This window comes from Adiantum capillus-veneris, chromosome 21, assembly GCF_014529385.1.
Source record: "Adiantum capillus-veneris isolate H3 chromosome 21, ASM1452938v2, whole genome shotgun sequence".
NCBI lineage: Eukaryota > Viridiplantae > Streptophyta > Polypodiopsida > Polypodiales > Pteridaceae > Adiantum > Adiantum capillus-veneris.
In genome coordinates this window covers 149,843,617-149,860,362 of record NC_140951.1, presented here as the reverse complement: position 1 = coordinate 149,860,362, position 16,746 = coordinate 149,843,617, and the positions used below count along the sequence as shown (strand labels likewise).

At 46.5% G+C, this 16,746-nt stretch overlaps 1 protein-coding gene across 2 annotated transcripts in view; it reads right to left on the bottom strand.

The window, feature by feature from the left end:
• LOC147431954 (SAP domain-containing protein) overlaps nt 1–16,746 on the bottom strand; it is a 74,457-nt gene that overhangs the window by 8,600 nt on the left and 49,111 nt on the right. Inside the window, exons 3-5 of one of the 2 annotated variants that reach the window (XM_086494386.1) lie at nt 14,943–15,069; nt 14,791–14,873; nt 14,605–14,711 (exon numbers count right to left, since the gene is read on the bottom strand). In XM_086494386.1, coding sequence (XP_086350512.1) covers nt 14,605–14,711; nt 14,791–14,873; nt 14,943–15,069 — 317 coding nt within the window. Of the gene's footprint in view, nt 1–14,604; nt 14,712–14,790; nt 14,874–14,942; nt 15,095–16,746 lie in introns of both variants that reach the window. The other variant, XM_086494387.1, reaches the window with a different exon arrangement.

Sequence of the window (16,746 nt, the reverse complement as noted above, 5' to 3'; positions counted from 1 at the left end):
GGTACCGTGTACAAAGATGATGTGTACTGACCCCAGGTCTCTGTGGAGGAAATAGCGGTGGGGGGGGGGGGGGGACTGCTCATGAAAGAGCCGCCACGTCTCACGCGAGTCCTGACTCAAGAATAGCTGATATAGATCCTGCTCGAGTCGAGCCAAAAAAACCCTCTTCTTCCGCCGCACCAAGCGTCGGAAGTCAATCTGTGACTGTCTGTGAGTGACGTCCCCCAAAAGCACCTCCCTCTAAAGTCTGGCTCTAGTCTGGCGGCACTCCTCATCGAACCAGCTGTTCTGAGGCATGCTCCCTGATCGGCGGCTCTGCTCAAGCCGGGTGTGTGGGTATGCTTCTGCTGCTGCATTATGTAATGTCTGTGTCAGTATAGTAGTTAGCTCCTCCAGAGGTCGCCCCGGGTCCTCAATGCATAGGCGTCTGTAGATCCCGTCCATGTATACAGAATCCGTCTCCCATGTGAAGGTGTAGCGAGTAGGGGCTGCTACCCGTGGCCTGTGTGCTACACTGAACTGGAAGGAGATGGTCATCGACACCAGAGCATGATCCACTGCCACGCCGACTGGTCTGGGCCCAACTGTGAGATCCTGGATACTAGAGATGAGATTCGGCTGTGCCATGACATATTCCACTGTGCTGGCTCCATGTCTGTGTGGGAAGCATGTAAAACCTCCCGCAGCAGGAAATCTCTGTAGGCCGTTCAAGATGGCCAATCCATGTGTGGTGCCCATGTCTATCAGGTGTCGCCCATACTCAGTATATTCCACATCGTGTGATAGTTTGGACAGGCCCGTCTCTACAACATCTAGCTCTCTTAGCATCTCCTCTGAAGTATCATAAAACACTGCCTGGTGATGGGCAGTCCTAGCATTGAAGTCCCCTAGGATGATAATGTCACCATCTCTAGAGAACTCCCATATGTCATCATCCAAAATAGAGAAAGGGGACTATCCTCTAGGTGATGCATAAACTGATGTACTCGGAGGAAAGTAGCAAATAGCAAGGTAGAGATATCTGCCTGTCTCTGCTTTCAATCTCACCCACATGTACCTAGCCTGCTCATCCCTGCAGGCTATATGTATCAGTGGCTACAGATCCTCTCTAAATAACACTGCCACTCCCCCCGAGCCCCGCCCTCTGTGCTCTGAGCGTGTCTCCTGTCTGTAAGCTGTCTCCCACCTGTATCCACTGATGTGAGACATGGATTGCCCAGGGGCCTGGTGTGTCTCAGAGTAAAAGATAATGTCTCTTCCAGTAAAGCTATCCTTAAAAGCACCCTCATCAAGACACATAGATCCATTACAGTTCCAGGCAGCCACTTTGAGTGTGGTCCCATAAGTCTCGCACCGTCATGTGGAGCGTCGCTCTAGTATTACCACTTTTCCATCTCGGTAAAAGGCAATCTTGCCTTTTCCCCTTGCCGCTCTAATCTCCGGCATTACTTCCTACATATGAGCGATCTGCGAGAGGGTGAGATCATCCCCGAGGAAGATGCCAGTCTCTTTAAGAGTTGGTCGACTTCTTCGCTTCCATGGAGGGAAAGCGGAGGATGAGTACTCTTTCTTTTGAGGTTTCTCCACTGCTTCCATTTTTCTTTATGTTGCCCACTCTCCATGCCCTTGTGTGCGTCAGCTCATGAACCCCCATCAAGGCTGTGAGTTCTTTTACTTCTTCGTCCACATTGCCTTTGTCTTTAAGACCGCAAATTCTCACATGTAAAGCGCGCACCCGTTGTGAGCGGGATGAAAACACACACAGCGCCTCTATAACGACCCGACACACACTCTTGGGAAGATACACACACACACTATGGGGCACCACTCGGCTTACACAACACACCTGGCCGAGACAGGGAGCACACCTCTGGAGTGAGAGGAGAGAGACTATCCACTTGCCCACTCCACACAGACACACACACACACACCCAAAAAACTCAGCTCAAAAGAGGAGAATTTCTGATGTTTAGATACAATTGAGCTTGGGCCAACACCAATGGGGCAAATAGCTCACACAATATGGGTAAAATAAGCCAGATACAATCACAAACTAGAGCAGAGACTTCGCTCATAGGAGAAACTTACACAGAAAAACAGCAGGAAAAGAGTGAGGAATTTGGCAAAATGGACAGCGCCATCGCGTCCGGAACGGCCCAAAACCCCAGTCTACAATGTCAAAGTGCTCAAATCCGACCTCGGATGAGCAGTTTAGGGCCAAAACACGCTCCAAAATGGGCAAAAACACACCTACGGCTGTTCCTCCTCTCTTCTCTACGTTTTTTCTGGTCTTCTCTCAGTTTTTTCAGTTTTCACACTTAGCTTTATTAGTTGGGCACCCTTGGCCTTTTAGATGACCTCAAACGGACCCCGAACAGGCCAAAAACTGACCTCGCAGTGCATAGTTGTCACCTTTTTGCATCATTCGCACACCTGGCACTCAGCTTTTTTCCAATAATGCATCTCGCCACCACGTGAAGTGGCCCCAAAAAGTGGTCCTAATGATGACCTTTCTGCATAACTCTCACAAGAAAACACCCACGTTGTGTCCGTATTCATCCACGTGCAAATATTGACCCCGTTCGGCCTCCTGACGCCACTAGATGCTATCTGACGCACCTGCTGACCTCACGTCGTCGGCCCGCGGATAGCTTCCTCAAGAAGTTTTAAGCGCTACCAACTCCTCATTATTGTAAGAAAACCACACTGGTATTGGTAATAATGAAAATCGATGCACTATGTACATGGTGTCCTACCTGTACACATGTGGGCCCCACGTAACCACCAGGCTATGGAAAATGGGCAATCCTTTATTCGATGCACCATGCATGTGTATGTACATATGCGCAATCCCTTGCTCCAAAAAACTCCTGACATAATTTGCCCACCCCCTAGCCTGCTAGAGCATTCATGCTCAGCAGCAGCACTAGTAGATGTTCATTCCACCTAGATCAAAAGGCCAAAGGCATATCACCTGATTCACAAGAAGCATCATAACACCACACCTACATTTGTCAACAATCAACCAAAATGCACCATAGGCATATCCAACTAACAGATCCACCCTGTCTGGAGTTCCGAAAGCATAAATATTGCATGCCACATTCAACCCAACCGATAGAGACAACTCAAGCCACCATCATGCTCACAAATCGGTTCAATCACTGCACATACATCAAAATATGGCTTCAAAACAGGCTCCACATCCAACAAATCTACAAAATGGCTCTCAACCTTGCCCTCTTCCCTAATTTCCAAGGAACTAGTATCCAAAGATACATGCTCATCATCAATAACCTCAACCTCACACTCACACCCAGAATCACAAGGTACACAAGTAGCCAATGCATCCTCTTCAAGACTTTTCAATCCTGTATCCAAAGCATTACTCACCTCTTTAGGCTCTTCCAAAAACCTGTCAACCTGCAAGACCTCTTTACGCTTCACAATAGACCTTGGGAAGAAACGAGAAACATCATAGGATAGACTACTTTTCACCTGCTTAGGCTTAACTTCATCTTCCATGTCAAATCCATCTTGCACATGCATGCCTGTACTAATACCATGTTCCTCAAGACGCTTAAACTTCCATTCCTTGTGCTTTGCAATGCATACCGCATCTTCAAAATACTCGGGCCTCTTCAACTCAACCTCGAACCGCAACCAAGGTGACAAACCATCAACAAAAAAACTTTTCTTCAATGAACAAGGGGGGGTCTCATCCTTAAGAGCAACACACCAACGAGTCCATAAATCTGTAAAACCGTGTACATAGGCATCAACACCTTGACAAGAACCTTGCTTAAGAGCATTGAGCTCATTCCATACTGCATTTGCATCTTCAAAAACTTGGAAACGCTCTAAAAAAGCTTCTATAAACTTGTCAAGACTCAAACCATAAGAAGAAGCCACTGCTTCTTTAGCTTCCAAATCCATGACCAAACACGGGCCTCATCTTTCAAAAGCAATCCAAATAGCCTCAAAATCTTCTCCTCATCACACATATTGTTGCTTATGCATGCCACCTCGACTTGCTCCAGAAAGTCTTCCGCATCTTCACCACTTCCTCCATGAAATTCCGGATAAGAGAAAGCCATGGCTACCCAAGTTACAATGCTTTGAGAACCCCTTCGAACACACGTGCAAGAACCCAAGACTTTTGACTACCCAATCCCCAGAAACTTCAATGGAGCTCAGCTTTAGATAAGGACAAACACATGCACATCAAATGAGTTTTCATAGTTGATCATCGGAATTACAACAGGCAAAGGACATTCCAGGATCTCTCGTAATCTTCTTGGCCCGAACATAAATACTATGCGCTGGTGAAAAAAAATCTTCCTGGACACATGAACATTTATCTGAATTCTCTGAGTTAAATGAAATGGAGTGAATTGAGGTCCATTTTGATCATCCATTAAAGTCAACCATGAAGCTCCCAAGAAGGAACACCTATCTTATCCTCTGATTTTGCCAAAATTTCAACAGCATAACAACATAAATGGCTCAAAAGACCAAAAAACCAGCCATCACAATTTGGAAAAATTTTGGCAAAGTTTCCCCAGAAGTAGAGCAGTGTGAACCCAAAATATAGACTGTATATGTATGCATAAACTGTCAACAATAGAACCCGAGCATCAAATAGGACTCACTAGTACATAGCCTATGGCGAGGTCACAAAAAGGGTGCTCCAGCTACCTGTATCACCGAAAGGATCTCCACATTTGAGAATCCCCCAGCTCAATAAAAACCTCACGCTATCGACCCTCACACGAAGGCTAATGCAAATCGCATATAGTCAAGTCTCAGAAATGACTATCTTCCAGACCAAGTCTCAGAAATGGTTGGGACTGCCAAATACAACCAAGTATGGCTCCACAAATGCGTACAATGGCAGTTTCCACAAGTAACGTACAATCCAGTAGACAATGCGCTCAAATAGGCGCCAAGTGATGCATTCCCACAACAACTGCAAGTGACACCAAAGCTAGTATATCACTGTACTCCAGCTACCTGTACCTATGTGAATCACCTGTACCTGTACCTATCCCTGTAACCTGTAACCTGTAACCTATAACCTGTAATCTGCAACCTGTAACCCCGAAGCTCGAAGCTCGAAGCTCGAAGCAGAAGGTACTCGAAGAAGATCCTCCGTGGGGGCTCCAAAAGAATGTGAGCGAGATGAAAACACACACAGCGCCTCTATAACGACCCGACACACACTCTTGGGAAGATACACACACACACACTATGGGGCACCACTCGGCTTACACAACACACCTGGCCGAGACAGGGAGCACACCTCTGGAGTGAGAGGAGAGAGACTATCCACTTGCCCACTCCACACAGACACACACACACACCCAAAAAACTCAGCTCAAAAGAGGAGAATTTCTGATGTTTAGATACAATTGAGCTTGGGCCAACACCAATGGGGCAAATAGCTCACACAATATGGGTAAAATAAGCCAGATACAATCACAAACTAGAGCAGAGACTTCGCTCATAGGAGAAACTTACACAGAAAAACAGCAGGAAAAGAGTGAGGAATTTGGCAAAATGGACAGCGCCATCGCGTCCAGAACGGCCCAAAACCCTAGTCTACAATGTCAAAGTGCTCAAATCCGACCTCGGATGAGCAGTTTAGGGCCAAAACAGGCTCCAAAATGGACAAAAACACACCTACGGCTGTTCCTCCTCTCTTCTCCACGTTTTTTCTGGTCTTCTCTCAGTTTTTTCAGTTTTCACACTTAGCTTTATTAGTTGGGCACCCTTGGCCTTTTAGATGACCTCAAACGGACCCCGAACAGGCCAAAAACTGACCTCGCAGTGCATAGTTGTCACCTTTTTGCATCATTCGCACACCTGGCACTCAGCTTTTTTCCAATAATGCATCTCGCCACCACGTGAAGTGGCCCCAAAAAGTGGTCCTAATGATGACCTTTCTGCATAACTCTCACAAGAAAACACCCACGTTGTGTCCGTATTCATCCACATGCAAATATTGACCCCGTTCGGCCTCCTGACGCCACTAGATGCTATCTGACGCACCTGTTGACCTCACGTCGTCGGCCCGCGGATAGCTTCCTCAAGAAGTTTTAAGCGCTACCAACTCCTCATTATTGTAAGAAAACCACACTGGTATTGGTAATAATGAAAATCGATGCACTATGTACATGGTGTCCTACCTGTACACATGTGGGCCCCACGTAACCACCAGGCTATGGAAAATGGGCAATCCTTTATTCGATGCACCATGCATGTGTATGTACATATGCGCAATCCCTTGCTCCAAAAAACTCCTGACACCGTCTTCTTTGCTCCTCCTCTAGTGTCTGATTAATGATAGTGGGTGTGGACGTGCGCATTATCTCCTTGCCTTTTCCTTTCTTGGCCACCTTGATCCATTTTTCTTTATGTTTCCCACTCTCCATGCCCTTGTGTGCGTCGGCTCATGAACCCCCATAAAGGCTGTGAGTTCTTTTACTTCTTCGTCCACATTGCCTTTGTCTTTAAGACCGCAAATTCTCACATGTAAAGCACGCACCCGTCTTCTTTGCTCCTCCTCTAGTGTCTGATTAATGATAGTGGGTGTGGACGTGCGCATTATCTCCTTGCCTTTTCCTTTCTTGGCCACCTTGATCCATTTCTCGGCTTCATCCGCCTTCTGTTGAGTTTTGGTAAGAACATCCACCCAAGAAGTCGTCATTTCTTTGTGTTGTTGTTCTCCCTCTTAGATGGCCCGTACTTGCTCCTTGATCGTGTTGATTTCTTCGATTACTGAGGGTTGCAGTTCGCCCTCTTCCAGTGTGTTTCTTGATCGTGCTTCGGCGAGATCTTTCTTGAGTGACGCAATCTCTTCATGTCGTCACTCGGTCTTCCAGCATACTTATCTTGCTCTCTTGGATCAGCACGCGTCCTTCGAGCATGTTTATTGTGCCCAAGAGATTGCACTTCATCTTGGTAATGGTCTCCGTCATTTCCTCTTTGCACTTTTGAATGGCATCCTCTAGGGGGTCGGCTTTATCGTTCAGCTTCCTCATGCTTGATCGCCGTCCGCAAAGGAGTCACTAAACGTACATGTGCACCCACACTAGCAGCGGGCGCGTTAGCTAGGCGAGTGGGGGAGCACGAGGAGGTATGGCAAGGGAGGGGCAGCGATAGAGTACGGACGAGAGAGAGAGAGAGAGAGAGAGAGAGAGAGAGAGAGAGAGAGAGAGAGAGAGGGGACGGGGGGAACAACGCATGGGGTAGGGGGGAGGAGAGAGAGAGAGAGGGAGAGAGAGAGTACGGGCGATAGTGTTAAAAGGAAGCGATAGAGATACAGTACGGGCGAGAGAGAAAGAAAGAAAGAAAGAAAGATTTTTAACGTCTATGTCAGGCCGAAATCGGCCTATGAGACAAATCAAATGTACATGGTGTGTATGTCATCCGTCTATCGGAAAGACAAATGAAACAAAAACTGATACAAAACTGAACTGAATGTAGGTAGTGGAGAGAGAGAGAGAGAGAGAGAGAGAGAGAGAGAGAGAGAGAGAGAGAGAGAGAGAGAGAGAGGGGGGGGGGGGGACAGCGCGTGGGGTAGGGGGGAGAGAGAGAGAGAGAGAGAGAGAGAGAGAGAGAGAGAGAGAGAGAGAGAGAGAGAAGCAGCACTAGGCGATAGAGTCAAAAAAAGGGGGGGGGGGGGGGGGGGGGGGGGGGGGGGGGGGCACGATAGACGATAGATAGGTTGAAAAAATTATCAAAAAAATTAAACCGCGATAGACAGACGGAGCGGGGCGGGCAGAGAGAGAGAGAGAGAGAGAGAGAGAGAGAGAGAGAGAGAGAGAGAGAGAGAGAGAGAGAGAGAGAGAGAGAGAGAGAGAGAGAGAGAGAGAGAGAGCGGGAGCGCAGGGCAGGGGGGCGATAGACAGAGCGGGGAGGGGGGCAGTGCGATGGAGAGAGGGAGCAGGGTGGGCAGCGCGACAGAGAGAGGGAGCAAGGGAGCATGAGCGCAGGGGGTGCGGGTGCACAGGGGCAAGGAGCGCAGCGCAGCACAATGGCAGCGGGGGAGAGAGAGAGAGAGAGAGAGAGAGAGAGAGAGAGAGAGAGAGAGAGAGAGAGAGAGAGAGGAATGTTATAAATGAAATGTTCTATTAACGTCTTCAAAAGGCCATAATGACCTATGAGACCCGAAAGTTACAAAGTGGTGGATCTGATACAAAGTCAGAGTAACAAAATAACCTAACAACAGTACAAAACAAAGATCTATACTATGGGGTCCTAAGTTGGTCGATGTGAGCCAAGCAAAAAATGGGCGGCTTGTTGGGATAGCTGAATCACAAGAGATCTAGCATCGATCGTTGGCGAATCTCATCAATTTCCTCCATGGTTAGTAGTCTGACCGGGCGTCGTGCATGCCTGGCCAGCGTGCTCCGAATATTTGTCGTAGCCTCCATCGATGCTGTGTTGTTCTTCGCAGTCGCGGGCGCCTAGATTTCCCCAGTTCAATCGCTCGGTCAATCAATGTGCCTCTGGTGTGAGACTAAGGGGAGATCTGCTGTGGGAGTGCCTCTTGTGGCCGTCCCGTGTCTGCTCTAAAGAAGTCTGTGATTCGTCTTTGAGACTGGCTAGCCTCGCCATTCATCAAGCTATCTCTGTCTCTCCGCAGCTCGAGCAAGAACAAACCCAGACATCTCTGATCTTCGTATCCCATGACTCTTGAGAGTGGTCCAAAACCCTCTCTGAACAAGCAATGGAAGCGGCCTCATATCTCGTAGTAGACGGGGCAACGGCATGTATACTGTAGCTCTGTCTCAGGTTCCATGTTACACAAGGGGGATGTCCTGTCCTCTGTTGGTACTCCGCTGTATCTCCCAGTCTCAATCCGCAACTGATGAGAAGATGTGCGTAACTGGCCAATAGCACATTGTATCCATGAGACAAGTGGGTATCCATGTATCTGGGTCTCGCCACAAAACCATCTTCCGTAAGCTGGAGAAGGTGGTCTCTGTAGAAAGCCATCTTCGTGCCCAATTATTGTGCTGGTTGTATCCATGTCCTCCTGGTGTCTAGCTGGGTCAGGTCTTGGCGGATGAGCTTGGTGATCTCTGACTGTGTAAGAGTGAGAGATGGTGCATCCAATGAGTAATGGAATGGTGGCAGCCTGTCTATGCTGAACCCATGTGCCCGAAACCATGATGTCATCTCCCCATACCAGCAGGTTGTATCTCCTTGTATGGCTAACTGTCAAGAGGATTCAAGTGCTATGCGAGCATATCTGTCTCTAGGAAGTTCCCATGTGCGGTCTATGAAGGAGACTGATCTGGTGAGCACCTCCACCACAAGTGGGGAGGCCGCTAGCTTTGCTCGGATAATGGCCCGTGGTACTGATGCCTTGGCTCTAATGAGCCGCGAGATCATAGAGACGAGAGGTTTCTCCATGTTCCCCCATCCGTCTGAGCGACCCGGCCTCCCGTGGTGATCCAGTGAAGGTCCCCATATCTCGGTTCCATAGAGAAATGTTGAAGCCACCAAGGTGTCAAAGAGCCAGAGCTTCGTCCGGGGCTCCTGAAACTGAACCTGCGAACACATCCTCTACAATCTACCCAATGCTCCGTGGGCTCTAGTAAGTCTGGTCTCTGCTGCTCTCCTGAGTGAGAATGCAGGTCCGCTAGAAACCACTCCAAGGTAAGTGTAAGCGTCTGTGTACTCCACAATCTCCTAGCCGTATGTGAATGTAGGTGCTGACCTCCTGATCCACTGTGGGGTGGTATTAAACACCATAACCTTGGTTTTACCCAGGTTGACAGACAAACCACTTTCGTGGGCAAACGTATGCAAAGCATCCAATTGACGTTGCATTCCCTCTGGGGATTCGGAGATCAACACTATGTCATCAGCATATAACAAAAGTGGAATCCATGTCCTTGCCAACTGAGCACCTTTATCCCCATCGCTGTCAATGTAGTCAGAAACCTCATCCACATACATACCGAAAAGAGTAGGAGAGAGCGGGCAGCCCTGCTTCACCCCAATAGTGGAGTGAACCGGTGTAGAAAGTCCCTCCGGGGTGCGTACATGCCCTACTACTGATCCGTACAATGCCATGATCCCCCAAATGAGTTCTGTGGGTACTCCCATTTCCTATAATCTGCGCATCAGTCTAGCTCTGGGTACCGTGTCGAAAGCTTTGCGGAAGTCCACAAAGCTACAATAGATCCGTCGCCCATGAGATCTGCCTTCCTCGATGATGGCCCTGAGTGTTAGGATATGGTCGAGAGTAGAGAAGCCTCTCCTGAATCCTGCATGCCCAGTTGCACGTATTCCTTCCCTCTCTGCCCATCTACTCAACTGTTGCTCAAGAATGGATGCATACAACCATGCCAGTGTGTGCCCAATCATAATAGTGCGATAATTCCCAGGCTCCATGGGGTCTCCTGATTTGAAGATAGGTACGATCGTAGATAGGCTCCAAGTGTCCGGTAGGCCCTCACACATGGCACGGTTGAACATAACTGCTAGAAGCTTTGCTAGTAGGTCTTTGGCATGCATGAAATGCTCAGCGACTAGGCCATCATGATCATATGCTCTCCCAGTCTTCATCCTGTCAATAGCTTTCTTCACCATCTCAGCGGTGAAAAAGACACATGCGTGTGGGCATCCATTGGGGGGGTTGGGGAGGGGCGGCTGTCCAGGTACTGTGTACAAAGATGATGCGTACTGACCCCAAGTCTCTGTGGAGGAAATAGCAGGGGGGGGACTGCTCATGAAAGAGCTGCCACGCCTCACGCAAGTCCTGACTCAAGAATAGCTGATATAGATCCTGCTCGAGAGAGAGAGAGGAGACAAATGGTGGAAAGGCTGGCAACCCAATAACTCCAGATGGCAAACTTTGTACAAGACAAGACAAGGGCAATAATCCTTAGTATAGCCCAAAGACCTAAAATGACCCTCCAATATAAATGGGGGAATATGTGATCAAAACAGGTCTAAAATGGGAAATGTGCTTAACAATCCTAAGTGTGCCTGAGATCCCTGTCTAGCAGGTGCCAACCCACAACCAAGGGCCAGTGCACATGAGTGGTGAGGAGCCTGTAGACAGTGTGCAAAGCATCTGGAGGCGAATGAAAATCTAACACTAAATGAGTTGCTGGCAGTCATGGTTTGAGATTTGGAATGAATTTTTCTCTGATTGATCTGTCACAAATTGGTGACGTGGCTGACCCCCGGACACATTTACACTGTTGGCAGGCCCGGAAAACGCGCCGATAGGCTGACGTGGCAGATTTCCACAATTTGCGCTGACATGCTGACCTGGCAGCTGTACGGAAATTCCGTGATTTGCGCCGATTGCTTTTGGTAGATTTTGGGAATCAGTTGCTTTAGGAACTTTTGATTTTAAGTTTAAAGCTTTTGGAGATCAATTGCTTTTGAGTATGAAAGCTTTTGGGGCTCTGCTTTTGGGCATCCCTTGTAAGAATAAATATGCCCAAGGGCCTCACTTCTCAGGGCATTTGGACGCACAGTCTGAGAGTGAGCACCCGCAGGCTCATTGTACTTTGCTCAAAGATTAAAATAAAAATAAATACCGAAAGGGGCGCCAATCTTTGGGGCCAATACCTCTTGGGACAGAACTACGGCGGGCCGTGTCGACTTTATTGTGAATTGTGATTAAGTTTGAAGTGAATCTCTGCTGAGTCACTAGACTTGGGGTGTCCAAGTTTGTTACATGATCTGTCATGTGATGATGTCATGTGAAGTGATGTAACTGTTGTCTTTGTACAAGTACTAGATATGTCGTGTCTAGTGCGTCGGTACTTAGAGTTAGTGTCTGCTGAACTGGTTTGTAGCCTCTGTCTGTTTTGCAGGCGTAATCAAGGGCGATGACAATTCTTTCAAGAGAGGGGTACGTCACAAATTGATGACGTGGCATGACCACCTGCGGACAGTACGGACAAGCGGACAGTACGACTACTGACATGGCACAGCGTACGAACAGGCTGACGTGGCATGCTGTACGAATTCCCAAAAATCGCGCTGACATGCTGACGTGGCACAGCGTACGGATTTCAGCTTTTTGCGGTGACATGCTGACGTGGCCTGGTGTACGGATTTTCCGAAATTGACGCTAGTTGCTTTTGGCTCATTTTAGCGCCGGTTGCTTTTAGGACTCACTGTTTTTGAGTTTCCTACTTTTGGGGGCTTTGCTTTTGGCATCCCTTTGTAAGAATAAAAGAAGCCCAAGGGCCTCACTTCTCAAGGCATCTGGACGCAGAGTCTGAGAGTTAACGACCCGCGGGAGTTGTACTTTGCTCAAAGATTAATACAAAAAGAAATACCAAAAGGGGCGTCAGTCTTTGGGGCCAATCTCTCTTGGCACGGAACTACGTCGGGCCGTGTCGACTCAATTGAACTGTGATTTGTTTGTGAAGTGTCTCAAGTGAATCTCTCTCTCGTGTCGTGACATATTCTAGACTTGGGGTGCCCAAGTTTGTTACACCACTGGAGGCTTTGGGCTTGGGAGAGCTGCCCTCTTGCACAAGTGCAGTGGGACCCTAGAGAGTGGTTTTGGAGAGACCCCTTCTCTTCATACAACCACCCTGGGATCCCTTTCTTTCAATACATTGTTCGACTGAGGCATCAACATAGTCACAAGGGACGCATTTCAGGACGGGGAAGGGAGGACGCGGGACGGGGCTCAAATGGATTTTTAGTGTAAAAAAGAGGGCGGGACGGCAAGTGGGGACGAGAAGCCCGGAAAAGGGCGTCCCCTATGACTATGGCGTCACATACTGGCAGCACGGAGAGAGGCTCGTCCTACTGCAGCACTTCATTGGCAATAGGAGGGTCTCACGGCTGAGTTCCTGTCAAGTTTTTGGGAGCAGTTGTGGGACTCCAGACAGCCGAGGAGAGTCACTTTGTTCCAGTGGCTTGTTTCACTCAGAGCTACAGCAGTTGAAAGCTGGCTAGTACACAGTGGCTTTTCGGCACCCTGTGCAGCTTGTGGTCATCCTTTGGAGAGTCAGCGACACTGTCTATGGGACTACCCCGTAGCACAACAGGTTTGGCTTCACATTCTTCGCTAATGCCAGCTCTTTCCACAGCTCGGCAGTACACTTGGGGAGCTGCAACCTGGTCCACTCTTACAGGCCCTGCGCTCCAATTTGAGTTGGCTTCCACCAGCACGATGATAGTGATCCAGGGGGGTCGACCTACACTTCAACTTGCCACAAAGCTTACCCCCCAGGAGTGATGCACTGAGAGAGAGGTGTGTTGGGAGCTCATTTGTGGCCCGACACTCTGGTTCATTTTGTGGGCCCGCTGCTTCCGCATCTTCGAGGCTCGCCCTATTCCACCGGCAGAGATTGTTCGTGATTTTTGGTTGGAGCTGATCCACATTCTCAAGGGCCAGTTCAAGAGACTCGAGGCCAATTCCGACCGCATGCAGGAGTGCAGAGAGGCTTTTTTGCGACTCTGGCGCCCAGGGTCCTTCGCCATGGCCGAGGGTGCACCCAAATGGCACTACCGTCCACCTGTGTGGCTCTTTCCTCCTCCCATCTCATGATTTAGCCCCCATTGTACATATTTTGTTTTTTCATTGAAAGAGTCTCCCCTTGCTGTTGATATAGACCTCTCTAGTAGAGGTGATTGTAGCCCTATGGGCAGTTTTATTAACTAATGGAACGATCTCTTTCTCGGAAAAAGAGGAAGTCCAAAGATATACACTAGAAATTCCATATCTACATTTTTCTTCCATGGAAATCGCATTGATTTCGAATTTTCTTATTTCTGCTAATCGAAGGGCTTTTGTTTTAAACTCGAAGTCAGATCACACACTCAAAACTTGATGTCCTCATCAAATAAAGGTTCAATGGCAATAGCAGTGGCAGCCCAGAGGTCTTTAATTGACAAGCTTGGAGAACACTTCTTCTCTTTGTACAATTTCTAAAAACATCCTCGAGCTTCATCCTCAATTCCAGTTTTGCAGCCAATATGCGTTTGTGATCTTGAATTATAAAAACAACCGTCCAGACAATAGTGAGAGAAAAATGATTGACCTCACTCTAATACATCAGTGATGGAGCCCGGGGGGTCTTGGGTATGAGTGCCTATGTTGATTAAATCAACTGGGATAGTTCCCATGCACTGATAAGTCTAGAATAACCCCTTACATAGTATTCAATGCCTACCTAGTGTGTGCCTTAGCCAGCTCTTTAAATTGAATACTGTGACTTAATTGTGATAACATGCTTTTGGCAGGTGCCCGCAGTAGCTCAAAGCTTAGGCATAAATGTGTGTTCAGTAAAATTTCTCAAATACCTGCTAAGAGGTCATGATAAGACTGAACTCCTACATGCTGTTTTATAATGAAGAACAGTCGAATATCACGAAAGTAAGAAAAGTAAGCAAACCGCTGGCTATGAAAACAGTAATTGTCAGCACACTCCAAGGTCATATGTCATCTCCCATCAAGTAGAACACTTCCTTAAATCAGAGCAAACCAAACGTTTGCTGTGACATTTCATATATTTGACCTCTTTAGCTTTACCTACACTCTTCCCACACAGAAGTATGATGCATTAGTTTGAGCAGACATCTAAATGTTGACCTCTTAAAATATACCTTCTTGCCTGTCCGTGGCAGGTTTCGTTCCTTCAACAATGATCTTAATTTCTCAACAGTGTAGCCTTGAAAGTCTTTCTCTGTAGTTGGACAAGCTCCGCCATTCTCTGCATTGGTAAGAAGCACTGTATATGAATCCATACAGGTAAAATAAACCCTTCTAGTTTTGATCTATGCTACTTGTACCTTTCCTGTTATTGTTGCTTAATCCAGAACTTGTATTTGCTCTTTTTGACACAATCTTGTCATCTGCGGCTCTTTCTGCAGGCCTACAGTGAAGACATAGATATATCACCAGTCTTTTGCCACAGAGATAATCAAAACTTAAACTTGCTTACCTCTTTCCTCTGTTGCTGTCACCAGCAGGCTTCTGCTTCTGTTTCCCTTTTGAATCATTTTTGGACCTCTTCAACGTCAATGACCTTATCAAAATGTTTGTTCGGTCTGTTCTAATGACCTGATGCTCTGTGTTTAAGGCCAGGTACCACCTCTTTAAAAAGAATTATACTTGCAAAAGAAATAAACTCATTTGGCAAGCATTACAGCATTAAGATATTCGAGTCAGTCAAAAAGGGTGTGTGTGTGTGTGTGTGTGTGTTGGGGGGGGGGGTAAGATTAACCTGCAACCTAAAACTAGTAGAGTCAAAGACTACAATAGTTGTGAGCAAGAATCCAATCTATAGACAAGGAAAGACCACCTAAGACATGTCAACCTAACAAGGAATTACAGACTATTGGTCAATCAAAGTCTATAGACAAAAAAATTTCTAAAGCGAGCGTCCTGGTCTTCCAGTTTTCTAAAAGAACCTTGTGTTTAGAATGTGTGTTACTGTACTAAACTTTAACTTATACACAAAAGAACATAAAAGCTCAAAAGACAACTCGCTTTAGACAAAGGACAGAGATTAGCACAAAAATGACTCGGTCTTAATTTCATTTTTGTACATCAAAGCGAGAATGAAGTATCATTCTAGTGCTTTTATACATGAGATAGTAAAATAAAATGGTTCTAAAGTAGAGGAGGCCAGGTTCTTCAATGACAGATAGCACCTAAGCCAAAAAGCTCCTTGCATTCATAAAAACAAGACAACAGATTCGTTAGCCTTGAATACGTATTACATCTGTCAATGAACCTATCGGTTGTTATCCATGTCCTACTTAAAATCTTTTTAGCTTAAACTTACAATCCTTTTTAGAGTATCAAATAGTGCAAAGTACTTAGGAGACTAACAACCCATCGAAGAGTAAGTATATAATCAAAAGAAATGTATATCCATATGTTTTGATAGTGATCAGAAAGCCACCACCCCTTTTGATCCAAGTGTCAAAAGTTCCCCTTAATTTTAAAGGGTATTCAGTATGATCATAAGGCCACCACCCCTTCTGATCCAAGTGTCAAAAGTTCCCCTTAATTTAAAAGTGTACTCATTATGATCAGAAGGCCACCACCCCTTCTGATCCAAGTGTCAGAAAGATCCCCTTAAAAAAAATTATGTATTCAAATCATGATTGTAACTTTTTGATTTATAAACCAGATAAGGTATGCCTCTTTCTCACTGCAGAAAATATTTTTGGTTGTTATGTGGATCAGAAGGCCATCACCCCCTTCTCATTCAAGTGGTATAACCACTATCAATTAAATTAAGTCTATTAAAGTTTGTTTTGAGTAATCGTTCATTATGGTCTTGGATTATCCAGTTTATCAACTTAAAGCCATATGTTAAAATGTCCAAATGTCATTTTTTTCAGGTAAAGACTTGACAAAAGTCAGTTTACTTCTCAAAAGTCTCAAGTGATGCTAACTGAATAGTACAAAAGGCAACAAAGAGCCAATAGTTTGTCAAAAAATAGGCTGAGGAAATAGTTCAGGAAAAAACCTTATCAATCAAAAATCTAGTAATAGCCAAAGTCAAAACTATAAGTTAAGACTACAGCCAACAAAAATTACTAAGTTTCCAACCTAATGTTTATGTCAAATTCCACTACGACCCTATCATGTCTTGAAGACCACTTTCAAGAGCCAGAAGACCATCAAAAATGGGGATAGTTGAAAGGCACATTAATATATTTCTGGCCAAAATTTCAGTAATCTACAGCCACTTGTTTGGAAAGTCAAAGCATATGGCTTTGTTAACCTTAACT